The following is an 18,962-nucleotide window of genomic DNA, read 5'->3' as shown; positions in this document are numbered from 1 at the left end:
CTGATATGAAACTTCCTGGCAGATTAAAACTGTGTGCCCAACTGAGACTCGAACTCGGGACCTTTGCCTTTCGCGGGCAAGTGCTCTATCATCTGAGCTACCGAAGCACGACTCATGCCCGGTACTCACAGCTTTACTTCTGCCAGTACCTCGTCTCCTTTTATTATGCGAAATTTATTGACTCATATTTCCATCCACTTAACCACCCGCATAAAAAGACATTAAGTTTTTGTAGTCAGAGGAATGCCAGAAATCTTTCTTGCAGCTTAAAAAATGCCTTATGTTGCTCCTAACTCAGCAACAACTCAGCCTGGTGAATGTTTAACACTTGCCACTGATATGTCAGACTATGGAATTGATGCCATACTGCCCATAAACATTCCAATGGCAAGGAATAGTCAAGTGCATTTGCATCTAAAATATTAAATGCAGCACAGAGAAATTATTTGCAAGCTGAGAAAGAGGTGTTGGCCATCATATATGGCATCAGGATGTTTCACATTTATCACCTACCACAAGCCCCTCATTTCACTGTTTAGTCCACATTCAAAAATTCCCAATGAGACAGAACAGTGGCTCCAATGGTAGGTAATGTTCCTAAGTAACTGTAACTATGTGATCCACTACTGTCTCACTTCACATCACTCAAATGATGATGCACCTTCCCCTTGCCATATGGCCCAGGTGCAGTTTGACAGGCATGAACTGTATTTTGCCTTAGATGCAAATCATTCACACATCCTTGACAGTTTTCCAATTACAGCATGATACATAGCACTAGAAATGGCCTGTGATACACAATTCTGAAGGGTACTATCTGGTATATGATAGGGTTGGCTGGAGAACATGCTTAAGTGCACTGACAGGGAATGACACGCCTATTTTTCCATACAGAGCAGATTGAATATCAATGTGGGTACCGTTCTGATAGCTACAGATGATTCTGTATGCTGGGTGATAGTTCTTTCCACTCTCTGCCCACATGTATTGAAGCTCTTTCACAATGCACATTGGGGAATGTGCAGAATCAAGGCAATAGCATGGAGTCATGTATTGGCCTGGCATTGACACCACCACAGAACACACCATACGGAATTGGCAAGCAAATGCCCACAATCAATTGAGCCCATCATTGGTGTTGAGCACCTAACCAATGTCCCTTTCCATCTTGCACATGATTCTGAAGCCAAGCAGATTGTCAGGACCTTCAAAATGCAGGTACACAAGGTAATGACAAGAGCCTACTGTGAGGAAACACTCACCAGCTCCACCCAGATGAAATTTTACAAAGGCATAGACCTCGGAAACTCTTTGAATTGCTGTGCATGGCTCAGCAGGCCCACCACCCATACACACAGCCATAATACCACAGAGGCACTCACATCTGGGCTAGTACCTTTGGCCAGAACCTCAGGTGGATACGAGGTGCCATCTTCTGTTAGAGGGAGTTGCAAATGTTTGAGGTTGTGCCCAGCCAGGGGCATCTAATCAGGCATCAAAATCAGTTCCAGCTGCAACATGTTGTGCCAGCCCCTTCCCCTACAACTGCTTATAGGGCAAGATCTACACAACCATTCCTGGGACATGCATGCCCAACAGCCTGCTTGGTACTATTACAGCCTCCAACTGTGTATTTGGTATTGACAAGGCATTGACAATGACCAGCAGTGGGAGCTAATGGAGGTGGAACCACTTCCACCCCCAAGGCCACTTTTGGCTCTCACCAATGCCAGAGACCCCCTACCACACAATAGATGGAGGTGGATTGCTTTCATACTCAGGTGCCCACAGTGATCCAATCATTATTACCTTCTCCTACTTGCCTGACACCCACTTCTCTGCAGGTAGGACAAATGTGACCCCCATAACCTACTGATCAGTTGGCAATCACACTGCCTGTGCTGGCAACCAACCTAGTCAGCTGTACCAATAAACTTCTGCACCAGCCTCTATTGGGGTTTCCAGCACCTTTCTTCTAACCTTCCTTAACAAGGTCAGCATGGGCCATGCTTTTTCCAGCCCTAAGTGCCAGTTACAATGAGGAGGTGTTTAGTATCTGACAGTGTTTCATATTCTCCAGTCATCCTGAGAATCAGTGTGGAGAACAGGTCACAGACACTTGGGCTACATACTCCAGCCACAGCTTCTTCCCACATGTGAAGCCACTTTCCAGCCAGTGTCTCACTAGTCTTTGAAGCCTTTAGTTACGCACCATTGACCAGTAGAGTTTTGATGAACAGTAGAGTTTTGACCCTGCCATTATTATGTTTGTGGTTTGGATTGCTCCCTGGGCTGTTGTATGTACTTTAGATGACTTTCCTATGATCTGGATTTGTTTTGGGCTAGCCATTCACTTCACAAACTCTGATGTCATTGACCTCAGGAACCATCTGTCTGTTCTAAGGTCTCTGCATTACTGTCAGTATGAATGATCATAAACTGTGTTCTACATACACAAAGTATGGTAGAAAACATGTGGTGGACATCTTGCATAAACACCTCTAAGGAAAATTTTACTTTTGCTACCTGGTTGCCATGTCACTTTTCAAAGATATATGAAGAATATCTAAGCTACTTAAGTGAAATGTATGCAGACCACTGGCCTTCATCTGAACCTGAGAAAGTACACATTTATCAGTGAAAGTCTTTTACTGTATTTTTCAATCTTAGGTCACACAAATCATATCATAACTGGCTTAGAGTTCTCAGCAAGTGACCATCAGATGATCTGTTTAAAAAGAAATAAAAAAGAATAGTAAAATACTAGGAAACTAAATTACAAAAGAAACTAACTTATATATATATATATATATATATATATGTGTGTGTGTGTGTGTGTGTGTGTGTGTGTGTGTGTGTGTGTGCAAATTAATTTGCAATATGAATGTAAAATGACTTGCTCCACACCATGGTGATTTATTGTGCAAAATGATCCATGGAACATGAAAGTAACTAACTAACTTCCTAAATGTGGAGAGTCAGAAATGTCAAAATGATCCTCTGTAAAATGAGGAAACCATTTTCATGACTTTATCCCCATACATGATGCAAATGTTTCTGATTGCCTCCACTGCTGTCACCCTTCTATTGAATTCAAACAGAAGAATAAGTCAGAAATGATCTGAATTATCCATTTGACACTCATTTTCTAGTGTCCACAGCTCCTCTCGCTATATCCAACTGACAACATGTAACCTCAAGTAACAACAGTCAACTACAATTAAAAATAGTAATTGACAAATAAACCCATTACAACCAGAATACCAACATGCAAAACAAAAATGCTGCAAAATTATACACCATCCTAATAGTTTAAAAATATTCACAATATGAAACTGATTGTTAGACACATCCTTCTCAAAGCAGACATTAGGAAAACATTATGTAGTTACTGGCAGTAGTTACATACTTTCTTAATTAGTTTTCACTAGTAGTGGGCTTATTAAAAATGTAAAATTGACTGTGAGGTGTACCCTTCTCAAACCTGCCTGGCTCCAAATCTGAGTGGTTAGCACATCTGACTGCCATGTGGAGGACCGGGGTTCAATTCCTGGGACTGCAAGGGATTTTTCCTTAGTGGGAGGACTGAAATGGGATGCACTCAGTCTCAGGATCCCAACTGAGGAATTACTTGACTGTGTAGTAGCAGCTCCATGTAACAAAAACTTATAACAGCCAATAGAGTGGTATGCTAGCCCCATGCCACTCTATATTACATCCAGTGATGTCACTGACAGATGGTGACATGGCAATTTGTTGGTACTGATGGGCCAGCCATGGCCTGTGGAAGGAGTTTACATTACTAATAGTATTATTCACAAAATAAAATTAATTGTGATACATCCTTCTCATAGTGAAAACTAGTAAAAAAAGTGTAAATACTAGTAACAGTTTCACAATTCAATTTTTTTTATTAGTTTTCACTGTGAGAAGGGAAGTTTATATTTCAAATGTATTTAATCCTTTTTTTTGCAACTTAAGAGTTACCAGTATCATACTATTATGAGGTTTCTGCAGCCTTCAGATCACCAATAAGATAAGGGGTATGTTTAACTGGGAATGCCCCTCCTGCCCTGTTTAGCTGTACTATATTGCCATGTAATGTATTCAAGTTCATGTGCTGCATATACAAGATCGTCTGATTTTGTAATTTAGTTTCCTTGTATTTACTATCCCCTTTTTTCTTTCTTTTTAAACAGATATTCCAATGGTAACTTTCCAAGTACTTGAAACTAATTAAGGTACTATTTTTGTGACACAAGGCTGAAAACTACATTAAGAGAATTTTGTTTGCAACACTGTGTTTCCCTTAGGCAATGTGCCCACACTGTTTACCCTTTTTATCCCATGAAACAAAAATCTTGGCTACCAATTTATGGATGTGGAGTCCATCTCAGTCCATCAGATTTGTGATGTGAAAAGTTCAGAATGTGCTGCTAGTACAGGCACTGCACAAAGGGTTTTAATATAACAATGCACACTCAGTACAAGGACTGTTACTGGGAGACATGTAATTGCCTTACAATTAGGAGCATAAATTATGTTGAATTGTTCTTGCTGAACACTGACATTGCCCTCATTCCTGGCACTGAACAATGGGAATGTAAGGATGGAATTGTGCACTGATACTAAAGGTTATAGGACATACACAATTCTAGTGTAAATCCAGGAAGGCTCAGAAAAAGTAACTGCTTATGGCTCAGAAGTACTGTACATCCCTCAGAAGAGTTTACCTACAGTTAAGGCAAAATATTTTGCAACTGTGTGAGCATTTTGTAAGCAGCCACCATTTTTTTTTACTAATTCATTACTTATTGTAATGACCATAGATCTTTATGCTGGCTGGAAAGCATGTAAGTTCTGTGAGGATGACTAGCAAGATGGACACTGAGAACTGAGAAGTACATTGCTACTGTAATATGCAATCAAGCACGCAAACATGAAGACGCTAACTGCTATTTGGGTAATAGCTAGGAGGTACATCTCGGCACAATGGATGGACCAGCATTGCTGAAGACAGCACTGTATAAAAGAGGCTGTCCAAGTCAGAGTGCTTGCCAGTGGGTACTATTGGACAGGACAGACAGGTAGCTGGGCTTTAGTCTACATGACCTTACCGTATAACTTTAGTGCATGCTGGCAGGGGTAGCCAGGGAATCCGTGCATAAGCAGAATGTTTGCAATAAGATAACCTGGTGGGGAGCCTAAACTAGCTGCACTTACTTGAGGGCAAGCTCAGGGACACCCAGAAGTGCACACACCCTATGGACTGCCATTAAAACAATCTGGTATAAAAATAGCTACAATCCAAGAACAGAAATGAGTTGCTTGTTATCTTATTTTAGTTACTGCTCACCAACCAGTACTCCAGTATCTGATTTCAAGCTATTTGTAAAGACCCTTGATAGAATCATGTAGTTGACATAACACACTATATAAGCCATTGAAGAGAATGCAAGTGATGTGGTATCAATTGTTGCTGCAGATGTTCCATTCTATCAAATGGGAGTTGAGAATCAATGGATCAGGAAGTACACTGACTACATCACCATATACTGTTCTCAAAACTTTAGCAGCCACCAAAGCTCGAATAATCACCTAATTCCATGTGAAAGACATAAATTTCACAAACACAAAACAATGTATAATGATGTAATTGTATCTCATTAAAAGCTTGTATCACAGGCAATTTCATGATATAATATTGCTTGCAGGATGACAGTTGGATATCACAAAAAATCAAAATGGTATCATGCATTATTTTCTTAAGATGTTGGGAGATTTACATGTGAATGTTGACAGTGAACAAAGATACTGGGACTGCACAATAACTGTCATGACTTTCTCGCACAATATGTGAAGCAAGAAACTATAGCTTTTGTGATAGTATTTGTACTTCATTTCAAATCTGAAGTAATGATGGGTATCTCCATATCAACCTGATGATATTCTGAATGCTTGCATCAGGCAACATCATACAACAGAAAAGTTCTACGTGATTTTACAAACTTATTTTACTAGATATTTGGACATTGCTGGGACATTCAGAAGTCTATGTAATTAGCATTGCTAGATTAAATGTTGGTTTTCATTGATGATTCTGCTCTTGTATGTGGTACAATCTTGTAGAAACTATGTAGTAACAACTGACTTAGAGGCATTTGAGCAGTCACTCTGTCATTACAAAAATGTGATGGAAATGAACCCTAATGTATGGTATAACAAAAATCATTTTAAGTCATGCTGTTTATCATGATTCATGGAGTATAGACATAGGTGTAGACACTTAAGATTTATTGAAAGACACAGCATGTACATCCATATATTCACTCAACTATCAATGAACTGTTACATAAATGCTGATTATTACTTACAGCAAAATGTTTTTAAGTTAAGATCCACTTACTGTAGTATCTTTACTGCATACTCCTGGATTCCAAAGGAGACAAAACATCAAAAATTATTTTGTTTTCTAGTATCAGTTTGTGTACTTTGAACTAAAATATTGCTTTAATTTGGGAACAAAGCTGATCATCATGCTGCAAAGTTACAGACAGTAAAAGTGTAGCAGTAGATACTTGCTGTGAAACTCATACTGCAAACACCACATAACATTATAAGTCATATCATTTACTTTTATATCGTAGTTCATACTCCCTGTGTAGTTTCTGTCTATGCTCATAAAGAAAGTGATGCATGAATGTAAGTACAGCATGTTGCAGTCAGTGGTCATATAGCAGCAAAGTTTTACACTCTGTGCTTCACATACACCAACGAACATTTGTGACTTTTGAGAGAAACATATATTACCTACATTGTTTCTATCCAGCTGTTAACAGATGTAATTTAGATCCCTTTGTATTATCAGTTTATAGGCATTTCACTATTTATGTGGTATTTCCTCATATCATTGTTAAATAGGTTTAAAAACAATATAAAAAAACAACACAATTTTACTCAGAATTATAACAATAACAAAATGTGTTTTTCTGAGTCACATGTCATATGTAAAAAGCACAGTAACTGACCTGCATAAGATCTACTGGTTGTGACTGACTGCGTTGTGGAATGCGTGATGCTGAATGCTTGTAATGTGGATGCCTGGAGGTAAGTTCAGGAGTCACTTGCTGTGGGACGGAGTGGTGAGAGTGTGACTGGTGTCGTAAATCCATACTGTTACTGCCAGTGGCAGCATGCCGGAAATCTTCCATTGGTGTTGGCCTGAAAACATAATTTTCACAATATTTCAGAGAGTTATTTCCAAACTCTGGACAATGGCCAAGCATAATAATTTCATTTTCTATTATGAGAATTTTGCAGCAGTTCATTTCCTGAAATGATTTTACTTTACTGTTTGGCCATGATAAGATGATTCACATGGTGCCTATTGGAAACAGTAGGAGGTGTGCCTTGTCCTCACATTATAACTGCCGAGGGGAGAGGGGAGATGAAGGGGAAGCAGCACCAACTTCTTTGCACAGTGCTGCCACCATTACCCATGCATTGTGCTTATATGAAAGCAGAAGTGACACACATGAAAATATTGCCAGCACTTCAAGACAAATGAATATTTTCCAATTAGTGACAATTTTCTCTGCTACTGGCAGCACCAGCAAAATTTGTTGACTTATCATTGCAACAATGTACATACAGTGAATTATGCAGTATCAGAGCAGAGACAGAACAACATTTTTGTAAAACATGTGTTTTAAGTTACTGTGCAATGACATGGCAAGTAAAAATAACTACACTTATCAGATTTCTGTTTATGAAACTCCACTTCATTCAACAGGAAATTTCATGTTTTACTTTTCATAAAATCATGAGTAATTGTCTTCTAACATCATCAATCAGATATTTTTCTAGATTTACATACAGAAGACTAACACTGTAGCTTTTGTTAAAATTATTTTAATAATTATGTGTATACTTCTTCAAGTTATTTACATGCTAAAGTTATCTTGTGAATAGCAATTATGATCCAAAGTGTCACTTCCTAAATCAATGAGTTGCAGAATAAAATATTCTGCATAAATCACAACTAGTCTTTCAACAGTGTTTTAAACCTTTTATCATCAATAGTACACATGAAGTATGCAGAATTATATTATGTGAAACAAAAATTAATTTATATCAGGCACTGGGACAGGAATTGATTCAGCAGGACTGACAGACAAGTTCAAGCACATAGTTTTGCAGCTAAATGTTTAGGCTTTTATTAACAGAGATGAACTGCATAAATAAATAAATAAACTGGTATAACCATTATTCTATTAGTTCAGAAATATCCAACACAAATCTTGAATAATCATGAGTAATATAATTACACAACTGATAACAAGCAAGACACACAAAAGTATACTACTATCATATTATTAGAGCTGCAAAACCTATTGCAGCAGGGCAGCTTGTGTTCCAAAATGATATAGATAGCTATATGTTAGGTGTAACCACACTGGAAGGATATCAGTTGAGAAACCATACCAACATATAGTTCCTGAAGATGAACAGTGGTCTTTTCAGTACTTGCCAGGTCAATAGTCTAGATAACTGACTGCTCTCACTTTGTAACATTAACTAATATGAGAGTGCTATGATTGTACTGCAAATGTCTGAAAGCAACACAATACTACATTCATTATATTTTCTGAGAATGTATGGCTCCACCGGTTTAGTAGCACTTCTAGCTAAGTGCGTACAGGGTTATCAACAGAAAATCAAATAAGTGTAATGCAGGAATACATCTAATAATAAATAAGAAAAGGAGAATGCAGGTAAGCAACAATGAACAGCAAGGTGAAAGCAGTATCATAGCCATGTTAGACACAAAGCCAACACCCACAAAAGTAGTAGAAGATTATATATACCTACTAGCTCAGCAAATGCTGAAGAGACAAAGACTGTATGATGAGTTAAAAGAAATTTTTCAGTCCATTAAGGGAGAAAAAATTTAACTGTAATGAAACTGGAGTTCAATAATACGAAAAGGGAGAGAAAGAAAGCTAGTAGGGCAATGTAGACTGGGAGAAATGAATGTCAGTAGAAGCAGCCTGATAGAATTTTGCACAGAGCACAATTTTATTATTGCTAACACTATGTATAAGAATCAGAATAGAAGATTTTGTACATGGAAGAGACCTGGAGACATTGGAAGGTTTCAGATCAGCTACATAATTGTAAGACAGTGACTTTTGAAACCAGATTTTAAACTGCAAAATATTCCTTGGGACAGATACCAACTCTAGCCATAATTTAATGGTTATGAACTGCAAATTAAAACTGAAGAAATTTTAGGCCAGCATGAAATTAAGGAGATGGGACCATAACTTTATTCAATGGTTGGCTGAAAGAAGACATTTGAGCAACTGTGTGAGATAAAATACTAATAAAAGGCAACAGAGGATAAAATAGGCATAAGACAAGACCTAGTAGAAATCCTTGCATAACAGACCAAACACTGAATTCAAATGAGGGAAGGGCAAAACGCAAAAATGAAGAAAAGGAACTAGGAAAAAATGAGACTTACAGGAAGTCCAAAATGGGAAAGCAAAGATGAGAAATGATATGTCTTTCCGTGAAGACTCAGCACAGATTCAGGAAAAAGCCCTTATGTTACACACAGACTGCTTTGTTCTTACGTAACATCTTGCCAACAACAGATGGATGTGAACAGGTAGATTCTATCTTTCTAGATTTTTGAAAGGCATTTCACTCTGTATCGTATCACTGACTGATAACCAGGACACCGACATATTGAATATCTTCACAGATACAAGATGGGTCAATGAATATTTGTCTAATAGAACCCAGTATGCTCTGCTGGTCAGCAAAAGTTATACAAAAATGGCAATAACATCACATGTTCCATAATGTTTTCAATGTACACTCTAGACCAAAAAAATTATGTCTCATTAAGGAATTATCTGAATGGGATGGAAATGGATAGATGTGATGTACATGTACAGACAAATAAATGATTACAACTTCAGAAACAACAGATGATTCATTAAAGAAAAAGAGGTTCACAAAATGAGCAAGATAATAGTGTTTCTGCACCTCTGGCCCTTATGAAAGCAGTAATTTTTCTTAGCATTTGTTAATAGAGTAGTTGGTTTTGCTCCTGAGTGATATCATGCCTAATTCTGTCCAACTGGCACATTAGATCTTCAAAATCCCAATCTGGTTGGAGGGCTCTGCCCATGGTACTACAAACATTGTTAATTCGGCAGAGATATGGTGACATTGCTGACCTAGGTAGGATTTGGTAGGTATGAAGACAACCAAGAGTAACTCTCCCCATGTGTGGGCAGGCATTATCTTCATGAAATGTAAGCCCAGGATGGCTTGCCATGAAGGGCAACAAAATGGGGCAAAGAATATTTTCTACATACAACTGTGCTGTAAGAGTGCCATGGATGTCAACCAAAGAGGCAATGCCATGATAACAAATGGCACCCTACACCATGACTCCTGGTTATCAGGGCATATGATGGGTGACAGTCAGCTTGGTATCCCACAGCTCTCTGGGGCATCTCCAAACTTGTCTTCTGCCTGGAATCTCATTGACTGGAGTATAATTGTCTTCAGTGATGAGTTATGCTTCGAATTGAGCCCCAATGATCAGGAAAGACTTGTCTCGAGATGCCCCGGACTACAGTGGGATACCAACCTGACTGATGCCTACCATATGGCCTAACAACCAGGAGTGACAGTTTGGGGTGCCATTTATGATCAAAATAGCATCCCTTTGGTTGTCATCTATGGCACCCTTACAGTACAGCAGTACACATGCGATATTTTACGCCCCATTTTGTTGCTCTTCATGGCAAGCCATCCTGGGCTTACATTTCAGCAAGATAATGTCTGTCTGCACATGGTGAGAGTTTCTTTGTCTTCATGTTTATCAAACCCTATTATGGCCAGCACATTTTCCATTATGGGCAGAGCTTTCCAACAAGCTTGGCATTTTGATGATCTAACATGCAAACTGGACAGAATTTGGCATGATATCGATCACAAAAACATCCAACAACTCTATCAACCTATGTCAAGCAAAATAACTGCTTACATACGGGTCAGAGGTGGACCAACACATTATTGACTTGTAAAATTTGTGAAGCTCTTTCTCTTGAATAAATCATCCAGTTTTTCTGAAATTGTGATCATTTATTTGTCTGTACACGTACATCAGTAAATCTACTTATTTCTGTCCCATTCAGACAATTCCTTTGTGTGTGTGTGTGTGTGTGTGTGTGTGTGTGTGTGTGTGTGTGTGTGTTTTTTTTTTTTTTTTTTTTTTTCGTGTATATAAATGATATACCAGATAATATCAGCAGCAGCACTATATGATTATTCACTGGTGATACACTTGTCTACATGAAAGTATCATCATTGGACTACTGTAAGGAAATGCAGCAAGACTTGAACAAATTTTCCACTTGATATAATGAATGGTAGCTCTCTTTAAATTTTGGAATATGTAATATAATAGCTATAACAAAGAGAAAGCCCTCAGTAGTAGCAGATTATAAGAGTTGGAGTGCACATCTTGATACTGCCACATTTTGTAGGTATTTATGGGCAATACCAAAAAGTGAAATGAAATGAGATGACCATGAAAATCAATATTTTAAAAGGTAAATGGAAGACCCAGATCTGTTACAATGGTATTGGAAAAGTACAGTACATTTGTAAAAGAAATTATGCACAGGATACTAGTGCAACCAATTCCACAGTATTGTATTGTTAATTTACAGCCTTATCAAGTACCCATGACAAAAACTGAAGGAATTCATATACATGCAACAGGATAACATGGTGCTACAATCCATATGAAGGAGTGAAGAGTTGCTCAGGCAATTTAAATGCAAATCCAAGGAAGAAACCCCTGTTGGATAAAGTTAGAGACTGGTATCCAAAAAAGACTATGCAACTATTATGCATCATATATCTCATAAAGATTGTGAGACCAAGAGAAGAGAGATTGGTGCACTTACAAGGGCATATAGACATTAGTGGGATACAACAGAAAATCAGTACTGCTATGAGTACCCTCCAGTATGCACTGTACCATAGCTTGTGGAGTATAAATCCAGATCCTTACTTTGAGCTCTTTATTAGTCACCTTGATTAGTTGTGGTGCTTTCTGTCAGATAAGAAAGAAATGTTTAATGATGTGTGGCAATTCCAACATAGATTTTTGAATAGATTCTGAGAGGAGAAGTAATAGAGAAACGTTATTTGGACTGCACAATGAGCTTTTAATGATTAATTTTCTAATTCCTGTGCTATAAGTTAGTAAGCCCAATCTTGATAATGTCTTGGCAATGGAAACTACAAGAAAGCAAATAACTGTTACTGCTATAAGCAATCTACTGCCTTAAAGTACAGGGACACAACACTGGTAACCTGAAAACAGAATTAAGATAAAATATTTACAATTTAAAAACCGGCAGGAAATTTATAGAGCATGAACATTAACAAAGAACCACTGTTAAATTTAACAGAATCTATTATATACTTTAGCAGCTACTTGAAAATAACTTTATCAGTAAACTAATTAGAGAGAGGATTAAGAGACCTGGAATCACTACAGACATTGAGGTAATTTGTAAAAGAAAAATACAGTGTTTTATGTTAGTAAGAAGTAGGGTACAAAACAAAAAATGTGACTGGATAAAAGATATCTTTGTAAAAATCATGCAGAGCACTGTCTTGGATTGATAGACATCGATAGATTTAGAATTAGATTCAAATGTATCCCAGAGGAGTATGTTCAGACCATTACCCTTTCTGTTGTTGTGTTGTCTCTAAATAATTAAATGGACAATATTAATAGTAATGACAGATTTTTAGCAGATGATGCAGTTATCTATAAAGAAATAATGTCTGAAAATCAATTATATGTAGCAGCTGGCAGGCTATCATTGGGGATGCCAGAAAAATGTGGTCAGTCAACTATGAAGATTGTTCCTAAAAGACTCATGGCCCACCCTAGACTATTGCTCGACTACATAGGACTCATACCAAACAGAACTAATGGGGGATATTAATTGTAAACAAAGAAGGGCTCCATGAATGGTCACAAGCTTGTTTGACTCTTACAATCATGTCACAAAAACACTGAAAAGCATCAACTGGCAATCAATTGAAAAAAAAAACTTATTTAAACTTCAAAATATGTGAATGAATGAGAAGAAATCACCAATATTTGATACAATGGTAACACACTCTACCATGGACTTCACACTGGTTTGCACAGTATGGATGTAGATGTAGCATGATTCTACAGCAGCAGGAGTAGCAACCATGCACACAAGTGTGAGTTTTGTGGAGGGCCTACAGCGCCATGACCAGCACTGGATTAACACTGCTGTGAGCCTTGTGAACACTGAGTTGTGCAGGCTGCTGACTGAAATGAAATATCATATGAGTGCAGTGTCCGTTGCCTCAATTGAGAGATGGGGATATACTAGACATGGTCTACACCTGAATAAGAGAGGGGAAGATAGGTTGGCTGAGCTTCTTCCAGAAAATGTCTGGGGCCCCACATCACACAGAGCAAGAACCCTGCAGTTACTGTTGTCAGAGAGAATCCTTTTTTATGTTAGAATCAGGAGTCAAGCAGATTGTTAAAAACAAATAAGAGAAGAGCCCCAAAAATGCTTAAGAATGCCCAGAAAAGTAAGGTCAGTTTATTTCATTAGGATATTAGAGGACTGGGTAATAAGGTAGAAGAGCTTATTGTCTGTTTGGAAAATTTGGAGAGCTCTGAAAAGATAATCACCCTGTGCCCATCAGAGTACCACATAACCACAGCATTAGAGACGGTAAATTTAAAATATTACACTGTAGCACCTCACTTATGTAGAACTAAAATGTTCACAAACATTGAGACAAGTATATTTTGTAGTGATCAGCACACTGAAGTGTGTGCATGTGATTTAATGTTGAAAAATAGTCCACTTTTAATTTTAACTGCACATAAATCCCAATTTGGAAATTTACTATACTCTGGGTCAGACAGACAAGGACATCTGGTGTGAACACGCACAAAAGTAATAAAACACAATCTGTTTATATCTGTAATATTGTAGCACATTGGTTACTTTTTGCAGAAGCTGCCACTGAAATTTACAGTGCAATTATGGCATCAATTACAGCATATGGTATAGAGAGTTTGACACAACAAGAGAAACAATTACGTAGAATTACTGTTGCAGAAATGATGTTTACGAGGAAAGCATGGGCTGGGCAGTTTTTTATGTTAGATGGCCTTGGGCAAGTACAGAAAGGGCAACAGCTTCAACGGGTGTGGGGCAAAGTCAGGACATGCGGGGACCAAGCAGCAATCGGTATTGTAACTGTCAACTGTTGAAGCTGTGTTGGTAAAGTACCGGAACTTCAAGCATTGATAGAAAGCTGAAATTGTTATAGGTACAGAAAGCTGGCTGAAGCCAGCGATAAATTCTGCCAAAATTTTTACAAAGGTACAGACGGTGTTTAGAAAGGATAAATTGCATGCAACCGGTGGTGGAGTGTTCGTCGCTGTTAGTAGTAGTTTATCCTGTAGTGAAGTAGAAGTGGATAGTTCCTGTGAATTATTATGGGTGGAGGTTACACTCAGCAACCAAGCTAGGTTAATAATTGGCTCCTTTTACCGACCTCCCGACTCAGCAGCATTAGTGGCAGAACAACTGAGAGAAAATTTGGAATACATTTCACATAAATTTTCTCAGCATGTTATAGTCTTAGGTGGAGATTTCAATTTACCAGATATAGACTGGGACACTCAGATGTTTAGGACGGGTGGTAGGGACAGAGCATCGAGTGACATTATACTGAGTGCACTATCCGAAAATTACCTTGAGCAATTAAACAGAGAACCGACTCGTGGAGATAACATCTTGGACCTACTGATAACAAACAGAGCTGAACTTTTTGACTCTGTATGTGCAGAACAGGGAATCAGTGATCATAAGGCCGTTGCAGAATCCCTGAATATGGAAGTTAATAGGAATATAAAAAAAGGGAGGAAGGTTTATCTGTTTAGCAAGAGTAATAGAAGGCAGATTTCAGACTACCTAACAGATCAAAACGAAAATTTCTGTTCCGACACTGACAATGTTGAGTGTTTATGGAAAAAGTTCAATGCAATCATAAAATGCGTTTTAGACAGGTACGTGCCGAGTAAAACTGTGAGGGATGGGAAATACCCACCGTGGTACAACAACAAAGTTAGGAAACTACTGCGAAAGCAAAGAGAGCTTCACTCCAAGTTTAAACGCAGCTAAAACCTCTCAGACAAACAGAAGCTAAACGATGTCAAAGTTAGCGTAAGGAGGGCTATGCGTGAAGTGTTCAGTGAATCCGAAAGTAAAATTCTATGTACCGACTTGACAGAAAATCCTAGGAAGTTCTGGTGTTATGTTAAATCAGTAAGTGGCTCGAAACAGCATATCCAGACACTCCGGGATGATGATGGCATTGAAACAGAGGATGACACACGTAAAGCTGAAATACTAAACACCTTTTTCTAAAGCTGTTTCACAAAGGAAGACCGCACTGCAGTTCCTTCTCTAAATCCTCGCACAAACGAAAAAATGGCTGACATCGAAATTAGTGTCCAAGTGTCCACTGGACCTGACGGGATACCAATTCGATTCTACACAGAGTACGCGAAAGAACTTGCCCCCCTTCTAACAGCCGTGTACCGCAAGTCTCTAGAGGAACGGAAGGTTCCAAATGATTGGAAAAGAGCACAGGTAGTCCCAGTCTTCAAGAAGGGTCATCGAGCAGATGCGCAAAACTATAGACCTATATCTCTCATGTCGATCTGTTGTAGAATTTTAGAACATGTTTTTTGCTCGAGTATCATGTCATTTTTGGAAACCAAGAATCTACTATGCAGGAATCAACATGGATTCTGGAAACAGCAATCGTGTGAGACCCAACTCGCTTTATTTGTTCATGAGACCCAGAAAATATTAGATACAGGCTCCCAGGTAGATGCTACTTTTCTTGACTTCCGGAAGGCGTTCGATACAGTTCTGCACTGTCGCCTGATAAACAAAGTAAGAGCCTACAGAATATCAGACCAGCTGTGTAGCTGGATTGAAGAGTTTTTAGCAAACAGAACACAGCATGTTGTTATCAATGGAGAGACGTCTACAGACGTTAAAGTAACCTCTGGCGTGCCACAGGGGAGTGTTATGGGACCATTGCTTTTCACAATATATACAAATGACCTAGTAGATAGTGTCAGAAGTGCCATGCGGCTTTTCGCGGATGATGCTGTAGTATACAGAGAAGTTGCAGCATTAGAAAATTGTAGCGAAATGCAGGAAGATCTGCAGCAGATAGGCACTTGGTGCAGGCAGTGGCAACTGACCCTTAACATAGACAAATGTTATGTATTGCGAATACATAGAAAGAAGGATCCTTTATTGTATGATTATATGATAGCAGAACAAACACTGGTAGCAGTTACTTCTGTAAAATATCTGGGAGTATGCGTGCGGAACGATTTGAAGTGGAATGATCATATAAAATTAATTGTTGGTAAGGTGGGTACCAGGTTGAGATTCATTGGGAGAGTCCTTAGAAAATGTAGTCCATCAACAAAGGAGGTGGCTTACAAAACACTCGTTCAACCTATATTTGAGTATTGCTCATCAGTGTGGGATCCGTACCAGATCGGGTTGACGGAGGAGATAGAGAAGATCCAAAGAAGAGCAGCGTGTTTCGTCACAGGGTTATTTGGTAACCGTGATAGCATTACGGAGATATTTAACAAACTCAAGTAGCAGACTCTGCAAGAGAGGCGCTCTGCATCGCGGTGTAGCTTGCTTGCCAGGTTTCGAGAGGGTGCGTTTCTGGATAAGGTATCGAATATATTGCTTCCCCCTACTTATACCTCCCGAGGAGATCACGAATGTAAAATTAGAGAGATTAGAGCGCACACAGAGGCTTTCAGACAGTCGTTCTTCCTGCGAACCATACGCGACTGGAACAGGAAAGGGAGGTAATGACAGTGGCACGTAAAGTGCCCTCTGCCACACACCGTTGGGTGGTTTGTGGAGTATAAATGTAGATATGTAGATGTAGAAGGTTGGTTTGAACACCACAGTGCTTTACTATGCATGAGCCTGTTAGAGTTGCCATGCCATTGTCACCCTCTGGCCTTTGAACTGATGTACCAAGCCAGTTATAGGGGGAAGTACAGTTTAACATGAATTCTGAACTATGGTAAAACTCAGAATATTCCATTAACAAACATTGGCAAAGGTGAAAGAAGGGAAACATGACAGATAACAATCCTGGGACATACTAGGAATTGTAGCTGAGACCTTTGGGTCTGCAGTCTAACACTTTACCAATGATACATACTTATCACTTATCGTTACACTATAATTAATTTAATAGCCTGTGAACTGAGGTACTTGTTGTTTTGATATATCAAGCGAAAGACCCAATGAACAAACTAATACCTTCCGACCAACCCAAAGACAGAGCAACAGTATTCCAAAATGAGTCACACTGCAGTTTTCAGGGCACCTTTTTCACACCGTATTTTCTAAAAAATACTTCACACAAATTTTAGCCAAAGATTTACTTTTCCAGGATCTAAATTAATGTTTGGTTCCACCTTAAAATACTTTATGTAGTAAAGCCCAAATCTTATTATGCTGCCAATGAATCTAATGGTGACACATGTAGCACAGTAAAACAATATAGAAATTTTTGCTTGTTCAATCAGATTATTTTGCCCAAGTTTGAACAAAACACTGATAACCTGAAAGTCCCTCTCGACAACTGCACAGCTTACCTTGCAGGTCAATCAGCGTTTGCACTAAATATTCTACTCAGTGCTGATGAGTTTACCGCCACTTAAATGTGGCTCAACCTGGATTTACTTCCCTAATTATTACTACTTATATTGCTACTGATAACCAAGACTAATTCTGAAAATGTACCCTGAAGTTTATTTAGTTATTTTTTTTAATAATGTACAGGTTATGTTTTCACTGTTTGTATTCAGTCTTAAACAATAAGCCAAATTTTTTATTACTGTTTTCAAGATGGAATGAACTCTCCATGAAGGAATGCAGATTGGATCTCCATGGCAAGTTGCTTAAAATAAGAGAACTATATACTCATTACTTGTTCTTTGCTGCATGAGTAGCTGCCTCCTCTATACAATGCGTCCCACCTTACCAAGCTCAGTCAAACATGTGCTTACTCAACAGTGTCAGGAGAACTGAATGGATAAAAGGGTTAAATTTAACAGTTAATCAAGAATGAGGTCACTGGAGATAAGGTACTGGCTCCACTAAAGAACAGTAGAGAAGGAAATTGCCACGCCATTATCGAGGGAAGCATAATGGTATTTGCTGGAAGATATTTGAGAAAATGATTGAAAACCTAAATTATGAGAATCAGGCAGTGATGTAATTATTAAAGTCTATGAGTAAACAAACACACTGTTAAGCTGTTGTTATTGACCATGGTAATTCAAAGACTATCATATGAAAGTATCACATACAGTTCAAACTGCATGTTTCAGTTTGCTTGTAAATTCTAATTATATAATTTTTATGTTACCGGGACTGATATACATAACCATGTGAAAGAAACGTTTGTCTGTAACTGATGACTGTCACTGATTATCAGCTAGGTGTCATAGTTTCTGTGTAAATTTTATTACCACTGTTAGTCATGATACACTCAACTTAATAGCAGATAAATAGCATTTGCCACTTTGAAACCACTGGGAACCTCAATGTTTATGATCAACAGATATCAGTCCACTGCTTTTGAGTATAAATAAGAGTGCATTATGTTGGACATCAAAAGTGTTATATTGTCCATATATAAGCACCTACACTGAGGTATCTACCACAGCACTGCATCAGACCTGTTCAGGTTGTACACCCCTTACTGGAAATGGCTTGTAATGGGCA

At 38.4% G+C, this 18,962-nt stretch overlaps 1 protein-coding gene across 1 annotated transcript in view; it reads right to left on the bottom strand.

Annotated features, from left to right (window-relative positions):
• Positions 1-18,962, bottom strand: part of LOC124556243 (potassium voltage-gated channel unc-103) — a 700,301-nt gene that overhangs the window by 17,837 nt on the left and 663,502 nt on the right. The window contains exon 20 of the mRNA XM_047130231.1: positions 7,029-7,221. Coding sequence (XP_046986187.1) covers positions 7,029-7,221 — 193 coding nt within the window. The remainder of the gene's footprint in view (positions 1-7,028; positions 7,222-18,962) is intronic.

The sequence above is a fragment of the Schistocerca americana genome, chromosome X, assembly GCF_021461395.2.
Source record: "Schistocerca americana isolate TAMUIC-IGC-003095 chromosome X, iqSchAmer2.1, whole genome shotgun sequence".
Taxonomy (NCBI): Eukaryota; Metazoa; Arthropoda; class Insecta; order Orthoptera; family Acrididae; genus Schistocerca; species Schistocerca americana.
Note: the sequence above shows the minus strand (reverse complement) of the source record. Positions and strands in the feature narration are given on the sequence as shown.